At 42.2% G+C, this 23,118-nt stretch overlaps 1 protein-coding gene across 4 annotated transcripts in view; it reads left to right on the top strand.

Moving 5' to 3' along the window:
* The window catches only part of RSU1 (Ras suppressor protein 1), a 246,163-nt gene that overhangs the window by 255 nt on the left and 222,790 nt on the right, over positions 1–23,118 (top strand). For 3 of the 4 annotated variants that reach the window (XM_035021558.1, XM_035021554.1, XM_035021555.1), the window contains exon 2: positions 109–220. In XM_035021558.1, coding sequence (XP_034877449.1) covers positions 112–220 — 109 coding nt within the window. In that variant the 5' untranslated portion in view covers positions 109–111. Of the gene's footprint in view, positions 1–108; positions 221–1,603; positions 1,730–23,118 lie in introns of those variants that run through there. The other variant, XM_035021557.1, reaches the window with a different exon arrangement.

The raw sequence follows: 23,118 nt of genomic DNA on the forward strand, positions 1-23,118 counted from the left end.
GGGAAAACTGGACAGTGCCAGCCCGGGGCGTCTCCCCTTTCTATCCCTGCACCTCCCCCCCACCCCCCCGGCCGTCGCCTACGTGCTTCGTTGTTGTCGTTTGTACAGAATATGTCCAAGTCTCTGAAAAAGTTGGTGGAGGAGAGCCGGGAGAAGAACCAGCCGGAAGTGGACATGAGTGACCGGGGCATCTCCAACATGCTGGATGTCAACGGCTTGTGTAAGTTCTGGGGCTGGGCCTTCCCCTTGCAGCACCGGGAGGGTTTTTAAGTTTTCCAAGGAGCTGCCGGCCGCGGTATGAGAGGTGGTAATGATTCACACCGTCACGCCCTGCTTGTAAGCATCACCTGTCGAGAGAGCTTAGCTCAGAAAGTTAGCAATCAGGGTACGTTCCGTCCCGACTGGAGGACGAACCTGAGAGTCCAGGGTAAGAATCACAGACCGTTGTTGCTGGACCTCACCGTTGTCTATGCGAATTGTTGGCATTTGGGTGGATTTCCCACATAGTTTACTTAAAACCCACTTTATTTTTATTGAAAATCACTTTTGAATTATGCCTCCTTTCTCCTCATATAGTCTTCGACCCTTCAACAATTGCCACACAAAAGTTCTGTGATAACTGTTCTTATGCCTGGAGTATGTTAAACCTTTCTTGGCTCCTTACCCTTTTCTGGCTCTTTTTTTCTCCTTAGTTGAGGCGTTTGTTACCTCCTCCTCCTTGTGCTTGGCCTCTTGCCTCCAGTTTTGCTGACCCTGTGGTTTACTCACTGTATTGCTTTCTAGTGTTATTTTTCTGCAACATATCTTACCGTGTAACTCTCTCCTTTAAACCAGAGATTGCAGCTCAGATATCTTTTGGGGCCAAGGTCAGGGTGGTCATGAACTTCATAAAAAGTATCCTGTCAGAAGAGGGATGGCTGCTACATCTGCTCCTCACATCCAAACAACTGTCACCACCTGGGGATGTTGGCCTAGTGTTGCCGTAGTTGTTGTTAAGAAGACAAGAGTTCAGATTTTGACATGAAATTTCCTAATTTTTAGATGTTGGCAACTAATTCCGATATTTTAAACATACTTTATAGGTGAAATAAAACACGTCTTCAGGCCGAATGTGGCTTCAGTTTGGACCTTCTCCCTTAAACGCTTCTGGTTGTTCATTACCAACAGTAAGGCCCCAAGTTCTTTGGCGTGACATGCAAAGCCTTTCTGAATCTGACCCAAACCTCCCTTCCATGCCTTTGTCGTCCCCGCCATGCTGAACGAATTGCCCTCCTTGAACCAGGACACACTCTTTCAGGTCCTTGTGCCTTAGAAGTATCGTATCCTTCCTCTCCTCTTCCCCCCACATCCTCTCACTTATCTGTCAGGAGTCAGCCCAGACACCATACCCTTTGTGAAGCCTTCTCTGTCGGTGTCAAGCTAACAATCATCCCCTCTCTGAAGGTGGATATGCCTTGCTTCATGGCTATTGTTATACGAGATTGTGATGTGTTCTTAATCTAGATGTCTCTCGTCCACATCGGAGAGTGGGGAGAATATTGCTGTGCATTACTCATATTTGCCTTCTTTATAGTGCCTGGAACACAGTAGGTGCTCCAAAATGTTGGATGGATGAAGGAGAGCCTGATGGATTAGGCCTGAGGTTTGATGAGATCCAGACCGGGACGTGACATTGGAGAAGGAGGGGAGATGTCCAGGAGACCCTAAAAGATGATGCATTGCTCGTTAGGTATGGAGAGAGCAGAGTCAAATTTACTGTGAACCCATGGTTTGTGCCCAGGACAGGTTGGGGTTGGGGCTCTTTTTTTTTTTTTTTTTTTTAAAGATACGTATTTTTTTTTTAAATAAAGCTTTATTTTTTTTTTTTAAGATTTTATTTATTTATTCATGAGAGAGAGAGAGAGAGAGAGGCAGAGGGAGAAGCAGGCTCCCCGCTGAGCAGGGAGCCCGATGTGGGACTCGATCCCAGGACCCTGGGATCATGACCTGAGCTGAAGGCAGACGCTTAACCATCTGAGCCACCCAGGTGCCCAGGGTTGGGGCTCTTGATACATCTCTGCGAAACGACAGGGGATGAGAAGTCATAGACAGTCTGCATTTGGTAACTCTCAGGAAGATTCCTGCCACTGAGCTTTAGCTTTTGTACTCATTAGCATCTTAGCCTCTTGAGATGAGTTGGCCTCTCTCAAGTGGTGATGGCTTCTTGGTGACAGCAACAGAGCCGCTGTGTCTGGGACTGAATTGGCCATTGCAGATCTGGATGTGTGTTTGCACTGCCCCTTCCCAGCTCTGCCTAGGTCGTGGTGAGCATGGGGGGCTCTGCTATAATGAAGGACGGTGAGCACAAGCAGGAGGCCTGGCTCCCCTGTACTTTTGGCCCCATGGCTCTCTGTTCCTCAGCACTGCAGGGGAACTTCATAGCCCTTGGCTGTGAAGAGGATTCTTTATGTAATATTTGTAAGTAAGGAGAGCAGCATAGCTATTTTGGTTCCCTTGCATTATCTCTTTGAAGCCTTGCCTTGTACTGAAGAAGAAAAGATAGCCACTTGCTTCCTGAAAAAGATGTTTCCGGTGTAGTAGTAGATGGTGAAAAGCAAGATCTTTCTTCTGTTCTCCCAGAGAAGTAGCTTGAGGAAGAACAAGACTGCTTGGGGAGTTCGGTGGAAGTGAATTTGGAGATTCGACCTTCTCCAGCATCTGTGGTGTGTGGTGTGTGGTGTGTGCAGACCCAAAGAGTGGCTGCTTTCTGCCGAAACTCCCTGACGTCTGGTCTCATGGAGACTGGAAGTTTCCAGGATGCTTTCAGAAGCCCATTCCCCCATTCATTTATTGGTGATGCACATAATGCTTCCTGGATATATTTATATATTAAAATATTTGACATAGTTGCATAAACTATAGCGTAAGAATTCCCTTATTTCTTTACTAGTAAAGTTTTAACTGTATTCATGAGGTTTTGTGTCTTACTATGAAGATTAAACACAGGGAAGAGTTCACTCGCGTGGACAGAGAATGGTTATTGTGTCTCAAGGTTTTCCTTCATTATCCTTACTTTGTTGAGTTTCTCAAAAGATAAGAATTAAGTTTTGAAAATAAGAATGGGAATTTTGTTCTTACTGTAAGCACATGAACTATCTGTCTTTTTGCTTCGGAGAATTGTGTCATATAAATGCAGCACTTTACTTCCTTGAAGACAGTAAAGGGCCTTGAAAAAATGTTTTTGGGAGTTCAGGTACCAAAAGCTTTCTGATGGGGAAAACTTCATAGGCTGGAGACAGACATCAGACAGATTCTAATTTTCCGTTGAGCCAGATTCTCGATGCGGTCAGATCCCTCTCTGAGAGGCAGTGCTTACCAGTGGGGCCTTGGAGTTGCATAGGCTGGACTCAGATTCTCCATCTTGTGCATAGTGCTGTGTACTTTAGAGAAGCCGCTTAACCTTTCTGAGCCTCGAATCCTCTTCATCACATGGAAATGTAGGTACGCACTTGTTAGGACTGGATCAGTGCTTAAGGGCACTGAAGCATGTCTAGCACTTAGTGCACAGCCTGGTACTGAGTGAGCACGTACTGAATGTTAACTCTGATAGGAACATCCAGATAGAGCCGGGGAAGCCTCAGATGTAACTGGTTCCGACATAGTCGATGGACTGGACCAAGGAGAGCATGGCTAATGCGTCTGGCTCAGGCCTTTTTGTCCTATGTTGATGTTTTCTCTGGTGGCTTTTTTTTTTTTTTTTAAGATTTTATTTATTTGCGAGAGAGAGAATGAGAGACAGAGAGCATGAGAAGGGGGAGGGTCAGAGGGAGAAGCAGGCTCCCTGCCGAACAGGGAGCCCGACGTGGGACTCGATCCCGGGACTCCAGGATCATGACCTGAGCCGAAGGCAGTTGCTTAACCAACTGAGCCACCCAGGCGCCCTCTCTGGTGGCTTAATAGATCCTAGAACATTTGGCGCTTTTGTCCAGGATTCTTAAAGATTTAGATTGCTGTTTCTTTGAAATTACCCCTTCATTTTATCTTCCTTCCTATTTTTTTTCCTCACACACAGCATGAAATCTGCACACCCGTTCTCCTTAATGCTTCTAAGAGTAATGGTAGCAATTTTGTTCTCTTTATTGAAGAGATCTCATGGAGGAACTCTGCCACACTGTGGCTGTCCTCACCTGGGTGATAAAGCTGCTTTTGAAGGCTCCTGTAATCAGCTTCCGTGGGAGCAGAGAATTCCATTAGTAGCCAGGGAGACTTTTTTCATTTCGTTTATTGCCCTCTAGATGGTCAAACTTTTATCAGGTTCCCCCCCCCCGCCCCCACCAGGTTAGACTAAAGTATCTTTCAGATAAATTATAAAAAAGAAAAATAACCTGCCTTTGAGACAGTGGTCTTGCTAAAGAACCATGCAAAATAATCAACATAATCACGGGTTTTCTGGAAGGGCTGTTTCGAAAGCCCTGTTAAACCTGGAAGTGGTCACCCTGTTAGGAGTTTTTATCAATGCAGGCTGTCTCTGAGGAAAGAGAAAGGAGCTGGGAAGACCATGTCATGTTAGCTGTGATCTTTAATAAGACCTTTCCTTTTTTATTTTTCTAAGTTGCTCAGATATGCCCATCTTTGTATTTTTCAACCTGCGGGATCTTGGCCTGGGAAGCCCTTTTCCCTTTTCTCCCCAGCCAGCCTCCTCCACCCCTTGGCAGTTAGCACTTGCTGAAGGACGGAATGACCTGTCCATCCACATGGCTCCAGTCTTGGGTCACCTCCTCTGAGAAGCTCCCCAGGTGCTAATTTTAACCCACCGTCCCATCAGCCTGGTTTCAGTAGCTCTTCCGGGCCTGGTGTGCACTTGTCCAGTGCTTGGAGAAAGTTCACTGACGAAGGATAGCTCTCAGTTAAGAGTTGGGGTGAGCTAGGCTAGAAAACATAGCAGAGAAGGAACATATCCTCGGACTCTTTTGCAGACCTCGCCCCAACTCTCCAGAGGGAAGGCCTGTTACAACCAGCAGGAGCAGGCTACAAACTGTTCGGGATTCTATTTTTGATTTCAGGACAGTGTAACACTGAAAATGTCTCCCCCAGACAAGAAATAACTTACGAATAATTGGGACCCCTTTTGGTGTGACTGAACTAATAACGAGCTTTTACTATTTTTCAGTCTTTTGACATTTCAGCCATGATAGGACATGTCAGCCATGGCCTCTTTTTTGGTAAGCAGCTTTTTATCCCCCCCAGTTGTGTAACCTTGGGCAAGTCACTTAACTTCTCAGTGCCTCATGCATCTATAAAACGGGAGTAGTAAGATTAGTAGACCTTGTAGAATTGCCGTGAGTTGTCATCTGTCAAGTAGCTAGTATGGAATCTGGCCTGTCTCAGTCCGCTTGGGCTCCTGTAGCAGGACCAAGGCTGGGTGGCTTACAAGCAACAGAAATTTATTTCTTACGTTTCTGGAGGCTGGAAGTCCAAGATCAAGGCACAGGCAGGTTTGGTATTTGGTGAGGATTTACTTCCTGGCTCATAGACCGCTGTGTCCTCAGAGTCCTCCTAGGGTGAAAGGGGTAAGGGACCTCTCTCAGGTGTCTTTTATAAGGACACTAATCTCATTCCCGAGGGCTCCACCCTTATGACCTAGTTACTTCCCAAAGGCCCCCCACCTCCTAATCCCATCACAGATGGGTGTTAGGTGTCAGTATATGAATTTTGGGGGGACACAAACTTTCAATAGCATGGGACATATTAGTCTTAATATGCACTATTACTGGTATTTTAAAAATCTGTTTTATCTGTGTGTAAAAAATGGAAAACCATGTCTCTTTAGTTTTTAGAATTCTCAGTAATGGTGCTTTTTCTGGTGACCTTCACCTGCTTGTCTCTCTGTTTGATTACATCTGGGCACCCAGTGCCTCTTTGCTCACCTGCTTGAGAATTCCCAAGAAGTTAGATGGGCATGTCTGATGTGACAGGGCCAGGAGGAAAACGGTGGCCTCACCTGGCAAATTCTGAGCCCTGGACAACGTGGGAGGTGTCTGGGGAGGCAGCAGGGCATTTCATAGGATTTCGGTTGTGATGTGCTTGTGGCTTTTGAGAATGACAGGCATTAAAAATGTTAGCCATTTTTTCAACTAATAAGTAAAATACCATATATCCTCCCAATAGCTGTTTATTGAATTTATTATCATTTTTTTTCCAGGATGGGTGCTATCCAAGCCAAGTCTCTTTGGGAGTTTCCTACATATTGAATCTTTAATTGTCCATTGATAAAGTAGTAGTTGCTACGTTAAGAAAACTGTAAGCTGTCTAATGAATCTGAGGTGGTTAGATTTTTATCGTCAGAAACCGTAACACCCACTGCTTTGCCATTATCGTCAGCTCTTTATTGTGATAATCAGTGCTAGAATCGGTATGGATAATAATCGAGAGCCATATCCTGCCTCTTCTTTCCATAAATTTACATAAACCTGGTTCAAAGAAATTTGATCTTAGTATATGAGATCCACTGTTACCAAGCAAAAACTAGAGATGATTTCTCTGCGTCACCTTTGCTTCCTTGAATAGCAAGTTTGCGCAGGTTGGTTTTTTATTTTTTAAAGCAAAAGAGCATGAAGATGGGGCGGAGGAGCAGTCTGTGGAGATCAAGTGCCTGGCCGGCAGGGGTCAGTGTTGAGCCTCTGTGTTTTGCTCCCAGCTTCCTCGGGAGCCTACACACCATCTCCTGCCCCATCGTCCACTGCTACCTGGGTAGTTGCATCCTTTCTCCTCATGCCTCCTCATGCCCCTTTTATGGTACTTCACGCATGAAACTCACAGTCCACAAACCTCACCTCTGTTAGGTTCTGTCTGATCCGGAGTATCTGTAGTATTGGCATGTTTCATAACCGCCTTGCCGGCCCAAAGCAAGGCCCGGAGGCCCAGGGGCTTCTGAATGGAGAGGTGCAGACCCATCAGTGTGTTTGCCCCATGAAACATGAGGGAGAAATGGAATCTGCAGGGCCCCCCTTGGGCAGATGTCACCAGGGTGAGCTGCTTGACAATGTGAAACGGTATTTTGGATTTGAGGTATTGGTTAAACCAGGAAGACACAGGAAGGTGTAACATTCTCTGCTTTATTAGTCTGCTAGGGGCTTCCATACAAAAGAGCACAGACCGGGGGGCTTAAAGAACAGGCATTTATGTCTCACAGTGCTGGAGGCTGGGAGTCCGAGACCACAGCGTTTGCAGGGCTGGGTTTCTCCTCGGCTCTGGCGGTGTCCTCACGGGGTCTTTCTCCTGTGGACCCACGGCCGTGGTGTTTCTCTGCGTGTCCACTTCCCTCTTCTCAGAAGGACACCAGTCGTTTGGATTACAGCTCACTTGAATGGCCTCGTTTTAACTTCTTCATCTCGTTACAAGTCTTGTCTCCACATGGGGGCACATTCTGAGACACTGGGGGTTGGGCTTCGGCATACAAAGTTTAGGGGGCCACAGTTCAGCTCATAGCATCTACATGAGAGGTGTTGAATGATCTACGTGTGAGTGCTTAGGTTGCTTATGCTTTTATAATATCACCCTTCCGGGCAGATGATAATAGTCCGTGTTCTACCGGCTGGGGAAGCAGAAAGTTCTCTGGAGCCCCAGCACCACATAGGTAGTGGTGGAGTGGGAGTTCACGCTCAAGTGTGGCCCACACTTTGTTCCATACACTGTACCGTGTTGTTTGCACCCCTGAAGTGCGACAGGGGCTGGTTCAGGTGTGAAGGAGTGGTGATTGTCGGGGCTGACTGGCGCCACAGGCCTGACCTCAAGGCCTTCAGTTGCAGAATTCTTTAAAAACACTGTACTAGGCAAATAAAACGTGTCATTCGGCCAGCCCTGCCAGCTTAGAAGCGTAGGTTTATCATGCTGTTGCTGAATTTTAATGGTTGAAGAAAACACTAGAAGCAACTCTTTTATCTGGTCAATGTGACCCTCCCCCTTTCCTTACAGTTTTCTGAAAAACCATTAATTTTAACTGAATTTAATGATCAGATGTGAGATCTCTTTACTGTATACGGATTCATTTTTTCTGTCCTCAAACAGAACGTTAGCTTAAAACACTGTGAAGTATGGTGCTGGAGAGATTCTGTTGGGGAAATACTGGTTCTTAGAATAAACCTGAATACACGAAATGTTAACTTTAGTTATAATCTACCTGTACTTCATAAAGAACCTTTTCATTTACTATATTTCTCTTCATATCTGTTAATTATTTCTCTGGACTCAGAATAGTTTATAACTTTACAGCTAAAGTGAGTCAAATGAAAGGCACACATCACACCAGCTAATTGGGAAGGGGTCTTGGCCTCTCAGACCAGAGACTGGTAACATGCTTTGCAACCACAGCATATGAATGGTTGTTTTGCAGATACTCATATGTCAAGTGGTTTTTTTCAGAGCTGTAAATATTTAAGCCCTCAGGTTATGAGGAAGATACCTGTTTAACCTATTAAAAATTTGTATCCTTCCAATTGTGCATCCTTTATCAGAAGCTTTCAAAATAATTGATAATATAATTAAAATATGCTATATATACATACTATACAAATACATTACTTACCATGTGCCAGGTTATTGTACTAAAGCTCTCCTTATGGATTATTTTTTTTAAAGATTTATTTATTTTTGAGAGAGCACATCCAAGCAGGGAGGAGCAGCAAGAGAGGGAGAGAGAGAGAATCTCAAGCAGACTCCCCGCTGAGCATGGATTCCCAACACGGGGCTCGATCCCAGGACCCCGGGATCATGACCTGAGCCAAAGTCAGACGCTTAACCGACTGAGCCCCCCCAGGCGCCCCTTACTGATTATTTCTTTTAAACCCACAGTTTCATCATGATTGTTGTCATCCTCATCATCCAGTTTAGAGCTGAACTAAAGTTAACTTGCTTCCAGTCACATAGCTAATAAGAATAGAGCCAGGATTTGAACCCAGGTAGTCAGGCTTTAGAAACTGTGCTCTTAGCTTACGCTGTCTGGCCTCATGTCACCATCATTTTTGACAGGCACATGTACCTGCAAAGATGAAACAGCTAACTCACCAAGCGTACACAGAGTGACTACTGACAGTCCAATCCTGTTCTAGAAGCCGTGGTACCTGCTCTCTGTGGGCTAATAATTCTGTATTGATGTAGGAATGCATTTGGGGATGCTGACCTGCCCATGCTGACTGGGCCAAGGAAACAGGAACCTTCTTTCTCAAACACTTACACATACTTTATTTATTTATTTATTTTTTAAAGATCTTATTTATTTATTTATTTGAGAGAGAGAGAGAGAGCGAGAGCACATGAGAGGGGGGAGGGTCAGAGGGAGAAGCAGGCTCCCCGCCGAGCAGGGAGCCCGATGCGGGACTCGATCCCGGGACTCTGGGATCGTGACCTGAGCCAAAGGCAGTTGCTTAACCAACTGAGCCACCCAGGCGCCCTAAAAATTTTATTTATTTATTTGAGAGAGAGAGAGTGCAAGCACGAGTGGGGGGAAGGGGCAGAGGAAGAGGGAGAAGCAGACTCTCCGCTGAGCGTGGAGCCTGACGTGGGGCTCGATCCCGGCACTGCGAGATCATGACCTGAGCCAAAGTCAGACGCTTAACCGACTGAGCCACCCAGGCGCCCCCTTACACATACTTTAAAAAAAAAAAAATCCACTTCAGAAACACTTTATTGAAGCGTTCATTTGGATCAGTGTATATGTCTCGATACAGCGTGACACATTTTTAAACCAACAGCCTGGGAAGCCTTGCACCTCCCGCTCATTATCCCTTCAAGGATGCACACTGTCCTGACTCCGAAAACATAGTTTTGCCTCTTTTTATACATCATTAAATAAAAGAGGATTATATGTGCTCACTCTTGAGTATCTGATTCTCTTGCTTAGCATCATGTGAGGTTCATTCATGCTGTAAAGTTGGCTTTAGGTCCAGCGTGTGAGTTCTGCCTCAGTTCATTCCTTCACTCCCCTGTGGCCAGACATTTGGGTCATTTCCAGATGAGGGCGGTCATGAATGATGCTGCTTTGAACCTCTGAACCCAGGTCTTTGGGTGAACACACATAATCATTTCTGTAGGTTATGGACCCAGGAATGGAATTGTTGGTTCAGGAATGTGCTCTTCCATACTTTTAAAAATGGAAGGCAAGAATCACCAAAATGGGCAAGACTCTCGAAACTTCTACGACAGGCAAAGGGTGAATGTTGTTAACGCGTAGTGAGATCTTGCAGCCCATGCTGGCCAGGTCAGGTGCTTGTTCTGTATGTTGCCCTCTTCCCAGAAGGCTTGTTTGCACCTCAAGCCTGTCTCTGAGAAGTACCTTGTTTGTCGGTCAGTACCTTCTCTACTACTAGCTTGCCAACTTGGCTGCAAATTAGACCCACCTAGGGAACTTTTCAACTTCCTAATGCTTAGGCCACACCCCAGACTGATTAAAGGAGAAGCTCTGAGTGTGGAAACAGGTGTCAGAAGTTTTGCTTAAACCAGTGAGTTTGCCTCCTTCCACACCATAGTTGTGCAGTCACTGTTCAAACTCCTCTTGTTCATTTTTGGCCTGTGGGAGCCTCTTCTAGTTGGTTCTCCCATCCACTTGACCTGGTCTTTCCATTGGAAGGACTGTCTTCAGACAGCTTCCTTGCCATCTGCAGTACCAGGCTGTTCCCGATGTGTCTAAATTCCAGCCCCAGACCTAGAATCAGCCAGTCCTCTAAGAAACCCTGTTGGGGTGCCTGGGTGGCTCAGTCGGTTAAGCGTCTGCCTTCAGCTCAGGTCATGATCCCAGGGTCCTGGGATTGAGCCCCTCATCAGGCTCCCTGCTCAGAGGGGAGCCTGCTTCTCCCTCTCCCTCTGCCTTCTGCTCCCCCTGCTTGTGCTCTCTTTCTCTCTCTGTCAAGTAAATAAATAAAAAATCTTAAAAAACAAAACAAAAACAGAAACCCTGTTTTTGTTTGTCTGTCTTAGAGGGAAGTATAAATATTAGCCCCAATCTGGGCTCTAGGGTACTCCTCACTGCTGGGCCGTTCGTGTTTTTTAGGACTTTTTAAATGGATAGGGCTAAGTTAAAACCATATTTTTTTTTTTCGTTTATAAAATGTTTATTGAAGTTTTTTGCCTATTTTTTAATTTTATTTTTTAATTTTTATTCTTATGTTAATCACCATGCATTACATCATTAGTTTTAGATGAAGTGTTCCGTGATTCATTGTTTGTGCATAACAACCAGTGCTCCATGCAGAATGTGCCTTCTTCAATACCCACCACCAGGCTAACCCATCCTCCCACCCCCCTCCCCTCTAGAACCCTGTTTGTTTTTCAGAGTCCATCGTCTCTCATGGTTCGTCTACCCCTCCGATTTCCCCCGCTTCATTCTTCCCCTCCTGCTACCTTCTTCTTTTTTTTTTTTCTTAACATATATTGCATTATTTGTTTCAGAGGTACAGATCTGAGATTCAACAGTCTTGCACAATTCACAGCGCTTACCAGAGCACATACCCTCCCCAGTGTCTATCACCCAGTCACTCCACTTCAACAACACTCAGTTTGTTTCCTGCGATCAAGAATTCCTCATATCAGTGAGATCATATGATACCTGTCTTTCTCTGTAAAACCATATTTTTAAAGATAAAATATCTAGTGAGTTCTGATTCAAATATAGGACTGCAAAGGCTTTTCCTTCTACATTACACGTCTGTTGTGTGTCTTCCATGCTGAGAATCCTGATTCTCGGGGATACAAATAGTGAGAGAACTAGAATGGCTCAGAGTTTCTGACTTGGTATGTTGGTATGTTACACGCAATTGTCAGTACTAAGATCCCCACTGATCTTGCTGAAAACCGTTGTTTTGTGTGTATACTCTCCCCTCCTGTTTTTGTTTTTATCGGACTTTATTTTTTAAAGCAGTTTCCCCTGTCATTAACATCTGACTTAAGTGTGGTGATTTATTAAAATTGATGGGCCAGTGTCCAGAAATTATTAACTGTAGTCCATAGTTTCTTCCGTGTTGTAACATTCTCTGGGTTTTAACAAATGCGTAATGTCTTACAGGATGGTTTCACTGCCCTAAATATCCTCTGCACTCCACTTACTTTGCTCTCTCTCCCTTATTACCTCCCTGCAAACCCCAGGCAACCATTGGAATTTTATGTCTGTAGTTTCGTTTTTTCCAGAATGTCATATAGTTGAAATCCTATAGTATGTAATCTTTATAGAAAGTCTTCTTTTACTTAGCGATGTGGATTTAAGGTTCTGTGTCTTTTCTTGGCTTGATGGCTCATATCTTTTTATTATTTAGAAATTTTTTTTTAGTATAGTTGACACACAATGTTATATTAGCTTCAGGTGTACAACGTAGTGATGAAACTTCTGATTTCCTTATGCTATGCTCACCACAGGTGTAGCTACCCTCTGTCACCATACAACGCTATTATGGTATCACGGACTGTATTCCCTGTGTTGTACCTTTTTTTTTCTTTTTCTCTTTTTTTTTTTTTTTTGAGAGAGAGAGAGAGTGGGAGTATGGTGGCGGGAGGGGCAGAGGGAGAGAGAATCTTAAGCAGGCTCCACGATGAGCGTGGAGCCCCAATGTGGGGCTCGATCTCACGACCTGAGCCAAAATCAAGAGTCAGATGCTTAACCGACTGAGCCGCCCAGGCGCCCACCCCATACTGTACATTTTATTCCCATGACTTACTCCATAACTGAAAGCCTGAATCTCCTACTCCTCTTCCCTCTGGCAACCATCAGTTTGTTCTCTGTATTTGCAAGTCTGATCTGCTTTTTGTTTTTTTATTCATTTGTTTTTTTTTACATATCTTTGTATTATTGAATAACGCTCCATTGTCTGGATGTGCCACAGTTAACTTACCCGCTCTCCCACTGAAGGGCATCTTGGTGGCTTCCAAGTTTGGGCACTTATGAATAAAGCTGCTGTAAACATCCATGTGCAGATTTTTGTGTGGTTACAGTTTTTTAACTCGTTTGCATAAATACCAAGGAACACAATTGTTAGATCATATGGTAAGAGTATAGTTCGTTTAATAAGAAACTGACAAAATGTCTCCCAAAGTGGCTCTACCATTTTGTGTTCCTTCAAGTGATGTATGAGAGTTCTTTCTGTTTCTCCTCACCAGAATTTGGTGGTGTCAGTGCCCTGGATTTTAACCATTCTAATAGGTGTGTCGTGGTATCTCGTTGTTTTAATTTCTGATTCCTTAATGGCATATGATATAGACAGTATTTTCACATGCTTATTTGCCATTTGTAGATCTTCTTCGATGAGGTGTCTGTTAAGTTCTTTGGCCCTTTTTTTAATTGGGTTGTTTTATTGTTGAGTTTTAAAAATTATTTGTGTATATTAGACGGGAGTCCTATGTCAGATATTTGTTTTGCAAAAATTTTGTCCGTTTCTCTTTTCATTTTCTTACCATTATCTTTCACAAAGGAGAAATTCTAAATTTTAGTGAAGTCTCACTACCTTTTTGTTTCTGGATAGTGTGTTTAGTGCTATCTAAAAAGTCATTTCCAAATCTGGGGCCACCTTGATTTTCTCCTGTGTTGTATGCTAGAAGTCTTAAGGTTTTGCATTTTACATTTAGGTCTGTGATACATTTTGAGTTAATTCTTGTGAAAGGTGTAAGTTCTGTGTCTAGATTGTTTTTGTTTGTTTTTGGCATGTGGATGTCTAGTTCTCCAAGCACCACTTGTTGAAAAGATACCTTTTTTCCACTGAATTACTTTTGCTCCTTTGTGAAAGAGCGACTGTATTCGCGTGGGTCTGTTTCTAGGCCCTCTTCTGCTCCATTGATCTCTCTGTTCTTTGACCAGTACCACACTGTCTTTATTACAGTGACTTTATAGTAAATTTTGAAGTTGGGGAGTGTCAATTTTCTGAGTTTGTTTTTCTTCTTCAGTATTTTATTGGCTCTTCTGAGTCTTTTGCCTTTCCGTATAAACTTTAATTTATTGACATCCACAGAATAAACTTGCTGGGATTTTAATTGGGATTACATTGCATCTGTAGATTATGGATATAGAGTTCTTCATAATCCTTTATTATCCTTTTTTTTTTTTTAAAGATTTTATTTATTTATTTGAGAGAGAGAATGAGAGAGAGCACATGAGAGAGGGGAGGGTCAGAGGGAGAAGCAGACTCCCTGCTGAGCAGGGAGCCCGATGCGGGACTTGATCCAGGGACTCCGGGATCATGACCTGAGCCGAAGGCAGTCGCTTAACCAACTGAGCCACCCAGGCGCCCCTTTATTATCCTTTTTAACATTAACGAGATCAGTAATGATGGCCTTCCTTTTATTTCTGATATTAGTAATTTGTGCTGCTGCTTTTTTTTTTTCCTGGTTAACTTGGCTGCAGGTTTATCAATTTTATTGATCTTTCAAAGAACCAACTTGATATTCTCTATTGATTTCCTGTTTTCAGTTTCTTGGTTCCTGCTCTAGTATTTATTATCTCTTTTCTTCTGTTTGCTTTGGATTTAATTTGTTCTCATTTTTCTGGTTTCCTAAAATGGAAGCTTAGATTACTTGTTTTAAAGATGTTCATTCTTTTCTGATATATGTATCAATGCTGTAAGCTTCCTAATAAGCACTGCTTTTCGTGGATTCCACACATTTTACTAAAATACTAGTTCATTTTCACTTAGTTCAAAATATTTTAAATTTCTCTTGAGATTTCTTCTTTGACCCATGTATTATTTAGAAGTATGTTGTTAATCTCTACATATTTGGGGATTTTCTGGGTATTTTTCTATTACTGTTTTTTAATTCAACTTCATTGTGGTTTGAGAGCATACATTATATGATTTCTGTTTTGTTTTTGTTTTTGTTTTTTAATTAAGTAGGCTCCAGGCCCAGCATGGAGCCCAACTCGGGGCTTGAACTAACGACCCAGAGATCAAGACCTGAGCTAAGATCAAGAGTCAGACACTTAACCAACTGAGGCACCCAGCTGCCCCTGATATCTGTTATTTAAAAAATTTTTTTAAAGGTTTATTATTTATTTTAGAGAGAGAAAAAGAGAGAGTGAGAGAGTGCTCCAGCGGGAGCAGGGGGGCAGAGGGAGAGGGAGAGAGAGAATCCTCAATCAGACTCCCCGCTAAGCCCAGAGCCCGACGTGGGGCTTGATTCCAGGACCTTGAGATTGTGACCTGAGCCAAAACCAAGAGCCTGCCGCTTAACTGACTGAGCCACCCAGGTGCTCCTGTTATTTTAAATCTGTTAAGGTGTGTTGTACGATCCAGAATGTGGTCTGTCTTGGTGAATGCTCTGTGTGAGCCTGAGAAGAATGTGTATTCTATCGTTGATGTATTCTGCTGATGAAGTATTTTACAAATGTCAGTTAGGTACGATTGATGTTGCTTAGTTTTTCTGCCTGTTGGACCTGTCAGTTACTGATAGAGGGGTGTTGAAGTGTCCAACTACCATAATTCATTTGCCTGTTTCTCCTTGCAGTTCTGTTAGCTTTTACGTTATGTATTTTGATGCTCCGTTGTTAGGTGCATGAACAGTGAGGATTATTAAGTCTCATTGGATAAGTGATCCCTTTATCATTATGTAATCCCCTATTTATTCTTGATAATATTCTTTGCTCTAAAGTCTATCTGAAATTAATATGCCTATCTGGCTTTTCCTTTTTGTTTTTAAGTGTTAGCGTGGTATATCTTTCTCTGTTCTGTTACTTTTAAACTATCAGTGGCTTCATATTTAAAGTGGGTTTATTTCAGACAACATAGAATCAGATCTTATTTTTTATTCACTCTGATAGTCTCCTTTAATTGGTATATTTAGACCATTCACATTTAAAATGATTATCAATATACTTGGATGAATTTTTATCTTATTTATAGCTTTTCTATTTGTTATTATGGTTCTTTGTTCTTTTTTGTCTTTTTCTGCTTTCTCTGGTTTTGGTGGAGAATTAGATTTTTCTTTCTTTTTTTTTTTTTTTTTTACCTCTTCTAGCGTATCAGTTATATTTTTTTAATTTTTTAGTGGTTGCCCAAGAGTCTGCAATATACTTTACAGCTAATTTACTTTTTTATTTTTAAAATTTTTAAAAGATTTTATTTATTTATTTGACACAGAGAGAGACAGTGAGAGAGGGAACACAAGCAGGGGGAGTGGGAGAGGGAGAAGCAGGCTTCCTGCTGAGCAGGGAGCCCGATGTGGGGCTTGATCCCAGGACCCTGGGACCATGACCTGAGCCGAAGGCAGACGCTTAACGACTAAGCCACCCAGGCGCCCCTTTACAGCTAATTTAAATCTACTTTCAACTATACTACTTAATTGTACAGGCACTGTAAACAGTATTCTTTCTCTCTCTCTTTTTTTTTACAATGTCATTTAATGAATGAATGATTGATGGATTGATTGAGTGTCGTTGGCACACAGTTTTACATCAGTTTCAAGCATACAATGTAGTGATTTGACAAAGTTATACATTATGCTGTGTTCACCACAAGGTGGGTACTATCTGTCCTGATACATCACTATTACAGTATCATTGACTATATTCCTTATAGTCAATGTGCCTTTTATTCCTGTGACTTATGCTTACCTTCTGGCAACCATCAGTTTGTTCTCTGTATTTATAGGTCTGATTCTGTTTTTTGTTCGTTCATTTATTATTATGTTTTAGATTCCACTTATGAGTGGAATCATATAAAATTTGTCTTCCCCAGTCTGACTTATTTCACTTAGCATAATACACTTTAGGTCCATTCATATTGTCTCAAATGACATAACATCATTCTTTTTTATGGCTCTGTAATAATTCATGGATGTCGGTGTGTATATATATGTACACCATGTCTTCCTTATCCATTCGTCCATTGATGGACACTTAGACTGCTTCCATATCTTGACTATTGTTAATAATGCTGCAGTAAACATAGGGGTGCATATATCTTTTTGAATTAGTGAACAGTATCCTCATTCCTACCTCTTGTCACTTAGTACATTGCTGTCATTCATTTTATGTATTCATAAGCAATAATCAACCAATACATTGTTTGCTATAATTATAAAGTTATCTATGTGACTAGTTAATAATAACTTTATATAACTTTTATTCCTTTTCTAAATGTCTACCTTTCTTTATGTAGTTCTGAGTTTCTGACCTTTATTTCATGTTTACCATTTGCCTCTGAAGACCTTTTTTTTTTTTTTTTTTTTAAGAGAGAGCGTGCATGCATGCATGTGTGAGTGGGAGCCGGGGGAAGGGACAGAGGGAGAGAATGAATCTTAAGTAGGCTCCACACTCAGCATGGTGCAGGGCTTGATCTCACGACCGCAAGCTCATGACCTGAGCCAGAACCAAGAGTCATGCTTAACCGACTGAGCCACTCAGGCACCCCCTGGAGAACTTCTTTTAATATTTTTTCTCAAAGCAAATCCATTGGCAATGGTTTCCCTCAATTTTTCTTAGTATGAGAAAGTCAAGGATAATTTTGCTGGGTGGAGACTTGGTGGCTGATGGGTTTGTTTCTTCAACACTTAAGTATTTGATTCTATTCTCTTCTTCCATGCATGGTTTCTGAAAAGAAGGCCAATGTAGTTTTTATTCTTGTTCATATATAAGTAGTGTTTTGTCTTTTTTTCCTCTCTGGATTCTTTAAATGTTTACTCTTTGTCTTTGATTTTCTTCAGTTTGAATATGGTATACCTAGGTACAAATTTTTTGGTAATTATACTTGTAGGTAAATAGCCTATCCTTAACTTTTGGTAAATATTCAAGGTGGATATGTTGGTTTGGTGGTTTGGGTCTATCATTAAATTTGGAAAATTCTCAGCCATTAGAACTTGAAGTATTTCTTCTGTTCCTTTCTCTCCCTCTTTTTTTTTGGCTCTGGTATTCCTGTTATGTGTATATTATACCTATAGTAGTTGTCCCATAGTTTTTGGATATTCTGTTCCATTATTTTAATTCTTTTTTCTCTTTGTTTTTCAGTTTGTCAAGTTTATGTTGACTTATCTTCAAGCTCACATGACTGTGTCAAATCTGCTGATATGCTCATCAAAGACATTTATTGATCTGTTTGGATTTCTGACATTTCCTTTTGATTCTTAGAGTTGCCTTCTCTCTGCTTACGTTATGTGTTGGTTTCTTGCATGTTGGCTAATTTTCCACTAAAGCCTTCACATATCAATCAGAGTTATCTTCTGTCCCCATTCTGGTAATTCCAAAGGCTTTGTCCTGAGTCTGGTTCTGTTGCTTGCCTTGTCTCTTTAGACTATGTTTTTGCCTTTTAGTTTGCCTTGTAATTTTGTTGAAAGCCAGACATGATGCCTTAGGAAAAAGGAACTGAGGTAAAAAGGCCTTTAATGTGAGGTTTGTTTGCTGTACGTATAGGATTCATAGGCTAGAATTTCCTCCATTATTCTTGTTTTTGTCTTTCCTGTTGTCTTTGGGTTTCTTAGAGATTCCTTCTTAGTAGTGTTTGATCATTGTAGTTTTTTAGCTATAATCTTATCATGTGGGAACCCTATTGATGAGGTGTGGGAAGGGGAGAAGTTTTCTAAAATTCTGTTAGTAAGCTTGGGCTCCTGGGCCGTGACCTTCCAAAATGCTTTCCAGCATTTTTCTTTCCTTAGGTGAAATAGGAAGGTGAGAGGAGGCCGGAGTTGGGTATTACCTTCTCCCATGTTGGTTGGGGTCCAGTAAATCATTTCTTCTTTTTTAAGGAGAACAGAATGCTTTGGTCTCACTTCAGGGTTGTTGTGTATTCCCTTCCTCTGCAAGAAGCAACAAGGGATTTTTCTCATTGATTTTTCACCCTGAGAACCTGGTGGGGTTCCTAGAGCCTGGGTCCCCAGGAGTTTTTCTCTCTCACGCTATTTGATAGCATACTCTCTGAAATGAGTCAGCTACCCCATAAGCGTTCCTATCATTTGCTGGCTCTAGTGGCGGTTTCTGCTGTTGGGAAGCTGTGATTCTCAACCACCTGTCTCTACAGTTTCCAGTATGACGGTTTGCTCTGTGACCTCAGTTCTCTAATGGATCAAAGAATGGTTGCTTATATTCTGTTTAATCAACGTTTTTCTTGTGAGGATGGGAGTGATGCTAGCTGGAAACCAGATACAACTCTCATAAAGAATTATAATATGGTTCCATATTTTTTTTTTTAAAGATTTTATTTATTTATTTGAGACAGAATGAGAGAGAGAGAGAGAGAGCACACGAGAGGGGGGAGGGTTAGAGGGAGAAGCAGACTCCCCGCCGAGCAGGGAGCCTGATGCGGGACTCAATCCCGGGACTCCAGGATCATGACCTGAGCCGAAGGCAGTCGCTTAACCGACTGAGCCACCCAGGCGCCCTCATATTTTTTAATACATGGGCCATATCTAAACTTTTAGTGCATATATCCATTATTATACTCTCTCTGTTTAACTGTCATCTACCCTTAGTTGTACAGATACCTATATATTTTATACCTACATACATTTACACTGGCCCTCAAGTCAGTCTCTTTTGTTATTTTGATTGCTTGAGCTTCATATTTGATAGATTTTGTAGGAAGGGCCAAAAAATGAATATTTCCAGGGTTTTTTGCATGTTCATGATAGATAAGTGTTTGTACCCTTCTTACTTAAAGGTCAATTTTATTGGATTATAGACTCACAGTTTCTTTCCTGGAGGTTTTTTTGTTTTGTTTTGTTTTAAGATTTTATTTATTTATTTGAGAGAGAGAACACAAGTGGCGGGGTATGGGGGCAGAGGGAGAAGCAGACTCCCCACTGAGCAAGGAGCCTGACAGGGGGCTTGATCCCAGGACCCTGGGATCATAACCTGAGCTGAAGGCAGATGCTCAGTTGACTGAGCCACTCAGATGCCTCACAGATAGTTTGTTTTCAGTGTTGAGTTGTATAAGTTCTTTATATATTTTGGATATTAACCTCTTATTGGGTATATCGTTTGCAGATATCTTCACCCATTCAGTAGCTTGCCTTTTTGTTTTACTGATGGCTTCCTTCTTTTTGCAAAAGCCTTTTAGTTTGATGTAGTCCCAATAGTTTATTTTTGCTTTTGTTGCCCTTGCCTGAGGAGACAGATCCAAAAGTTGACTGTGTTTTATTTTAGGAGTTTTATGGTTTCATGTCTTACATTTAGGCCTTAAATCCATTTTGAATCTATTTTTTTATGTGGTATAAGAAAGTGGTTCAGTTTTTAAAAAAAATTTTTTATTGTTACGTTAATCACCATACATTACATCATTAGTTTTTGATGTAGTGTTCCATGATTCATTGTTTGTGCATAACACCCAGTACTCCATGCAGAACATGCCCTCTTTAATACCCATCACCAGGCTAACCCATCCTCCCACCCCCCCCTCCCCTCTAGAACCCTGTTTGTTTTTCAGAGTCCATCGTCTCTTATGGTACATCTCCCCCTCCGATTATCCCCCCTTCATTCTTCTCTTCCTGCTATCTTCTTTTTTTTTTCCTTAACATATATTGCATTATTTGTTTCAGAGGTTCAGATCTGTGATTCAACAGTTTTGCACAATTCACAGCGCTCACCATAGCACATACCCTCCCCAATGTCTGTTATCCAGCCACCCCATCCCTCCCACGCCCCACCACTCCAACAACCCCCAGTTTGTTTCCTGAGATTAAGAATTCCTCATATCAGTGAGGTCATATGATACATGTCTTTCTCTGATTGACTTATTTTGCTCAGCATAACACTCTCCAGTTCTATCCACGTTGATGCAAATGGCAAGATCTCATTCCTTTTGATGGCTGCGTAATATTCCATTGTATATATATACCACATCTTCTTTATCCATTCATCTGTCGATGGACATCTTGGCTCCTTCCATAGTTTGGCTATTGTGGACATTGCTGCTATAAACATCGGGGTGCACGTACCACTTCGGATCCCTACATTTGTATCTTTGGGGTAAATGCCCAGTAGTGCAATTGCTGGGTCGTAGGGTAGCTCTATTTTCAACTTTTTGAGGAACCTCCATACTGTTTTCCAGAGTGGCTACACCAGCTTGCATTCCCACCAACAGCGTAGGAGGGTTCCCCTTTCTCCTCATCCCCGCCAACATCTGTCCTTTCCTGACTTGTTAACTTTAGCCATTCTGACTGGTGTGAGGTGGTATCTCATTGATTTGGATTTCCTTGATGCCAAGCGATGTTGAGCACTTTTTCATGTGTCTGTTGGCCATTTGGATGTCTTCTTTGGAAAAATATCTGTTCGTGTCTTCTGCCCATTTCTTGATTGTATTATTTGTTCTTTGGGTGTTGAGTTTGATAAGTTCTTTATAGATTTTGGGTAAGCCCTTTATCTGATATGTCATTTGCAAATATCTTCTCCCATTCTGTCGGTTGTCTTTTGGTTTTGTTGACTGTTTCTTTTGCTGTGCAAAAGCTTTTTATCTTGATGAAGTCCAAATAGTTCATTTTTGATCTTGCTTCCCTTGCCATTGGCAATGTTTCTAGGAAGAAGTTGCTGCGGCTGAGGTCGAAGAGGTTGCTGCCTGTGTTCTCCTTTAGGATTTGGATGGACTCCTGTCTCACGTTTAGGTCTTTCAACCATTTGGAGTCTATTTTTGTGTGTGGTGTAAGGAAATGGTCCAGTTTCATTCTTCTGCATGTGCCTGTCCAATTTTCCCAACACCATTTGTTGAAGAGACTGTCTTTTTTCCACTGGCCATTCTTCCCTGCTTTGTCAAAGATTAGTTGACCATAGAGTTGGGGGTCCATTTCTGGGCTGTCTATTCTGTTGCATTGATCTATGTGTTCTCAATGGGGAAAAACAGAGAGCTTTCCCCCTAAGGTCAGGAACACGGCAGGGATGTCCACTATCACCACTGCTATTCAACATAGTACTAGACGTCCTAGCCACAGCAATCAGACAACAAAAAGAAATAAAAGGCATCCGAATCGGCAAAGAAATCATACTCTCTCTTTACCTTTAACCATGACATTTTAATTATGTGTCTTGGTCTGAGTTTCTTTGGGTTCATCTTGTTTGTGACTTTCTGTGATCCTGGAACTGGATGGCTCTTTCCTTTCATAGGTTAAGGAAGTTTTTAGCTCTTAATTCTTCAGATGAGTTTTCTTTCCCTTTCTCTCTGTCTACTTTGGGGACCCTTGAAATGGAACGTTGTATGCATGATGTTGTACAGAGAGGTCTCTTAAACTGTTCTGTTTAAATTTTTTTTTTTTTTTCCCTTGGGTGATTCCACTCCCCTGCCTTCTAGGTCACTGATCTGTTCTTTTGCATCCTCAATTCTGCTGTTGATTCCCCCTACTATATTTTTCATTTCAGTGATTGTATTCTTCAGCTCTGAGTGGTTCTTTTTTATATTTTGTCTTTTTCTTCAAGTGAGAAAGTGTGTTTATCCATTTTTCTCCCAAGTTTGATGGTTTTCTTTATAAACATGATTTTGAACTCTTTATGAGGTAGATTGTTTATTTTCCTTTCATCTAGTTCTTTTCCCAAGATTCTGTGTTATTCTTTCATTTGGAACATATTCCTCCGCCTCCTCATTTTGCCTGATTCTGATTGTCTCCCTGTACTAGGTTGATCACTTACATCTCTCTGTCTTGAAGGAGTGGCCTTCTTAGAAGATGTCATGTTGGGCACAGAAGTGCAGTCCCCTTGGTTACCAGAACCAGGATTTCCTAGGATGTCCCCTGTGTGGGCTGTGTGTGCCCTTCTATTATGTGTGGACCATGACTGTCAGTGGGCATGCTGTTTAGGGGTTTGCTCCCAGTGTGGCTGGCTGTGAGGCCACGGGTTGGAGTGGTTGGGATCCCTGCCCCAAATGGCAGCCACTTTGAGTGGGGCAGTGGTTCAGACAGAGGCCATTTGCTGAGTGGATATAGCAGGTTAGGGACTATTTTGAATGGGTATCTGCAGAGGCAGGTGGGTTGGGTGGGCTGGTCTGTAGGGGAATCCTGAGGCAAAGTAAGTTGTACTAGCAAGGTAGGTGGATAGTGTCAGAAATGGCATCTGCCAGTGCTCAGCCAGGTAGGCAGGAGAGTAAGAAAAATAGCAATCACCAGTGCTTCCATTCCTGGAAGAAGTTCCTTTAGATCCCTGTTTCTCCAGCATACCCCCTAAAATTAGTCATAAATCTTCACATTTGGCCCAGGTACTTT

The sequence above is a fragment of the Mirounga leonina genome, unplaced genomic scaffold (genome assembly GCF_011800145.1).
Source record: "Mirounga leonina isolate KUSES-001 unplaced genomic scaffold, KU_Mleo_1.0 Mir_175, whole genome shotgun sequence".
In the NCBI taxonomy this organism is placed as follows: Eukaryota; Metazoa; Chordata; class Mammalia; order Carnivora; family Phocidae; genus Mirounga; species Mirounga leonina.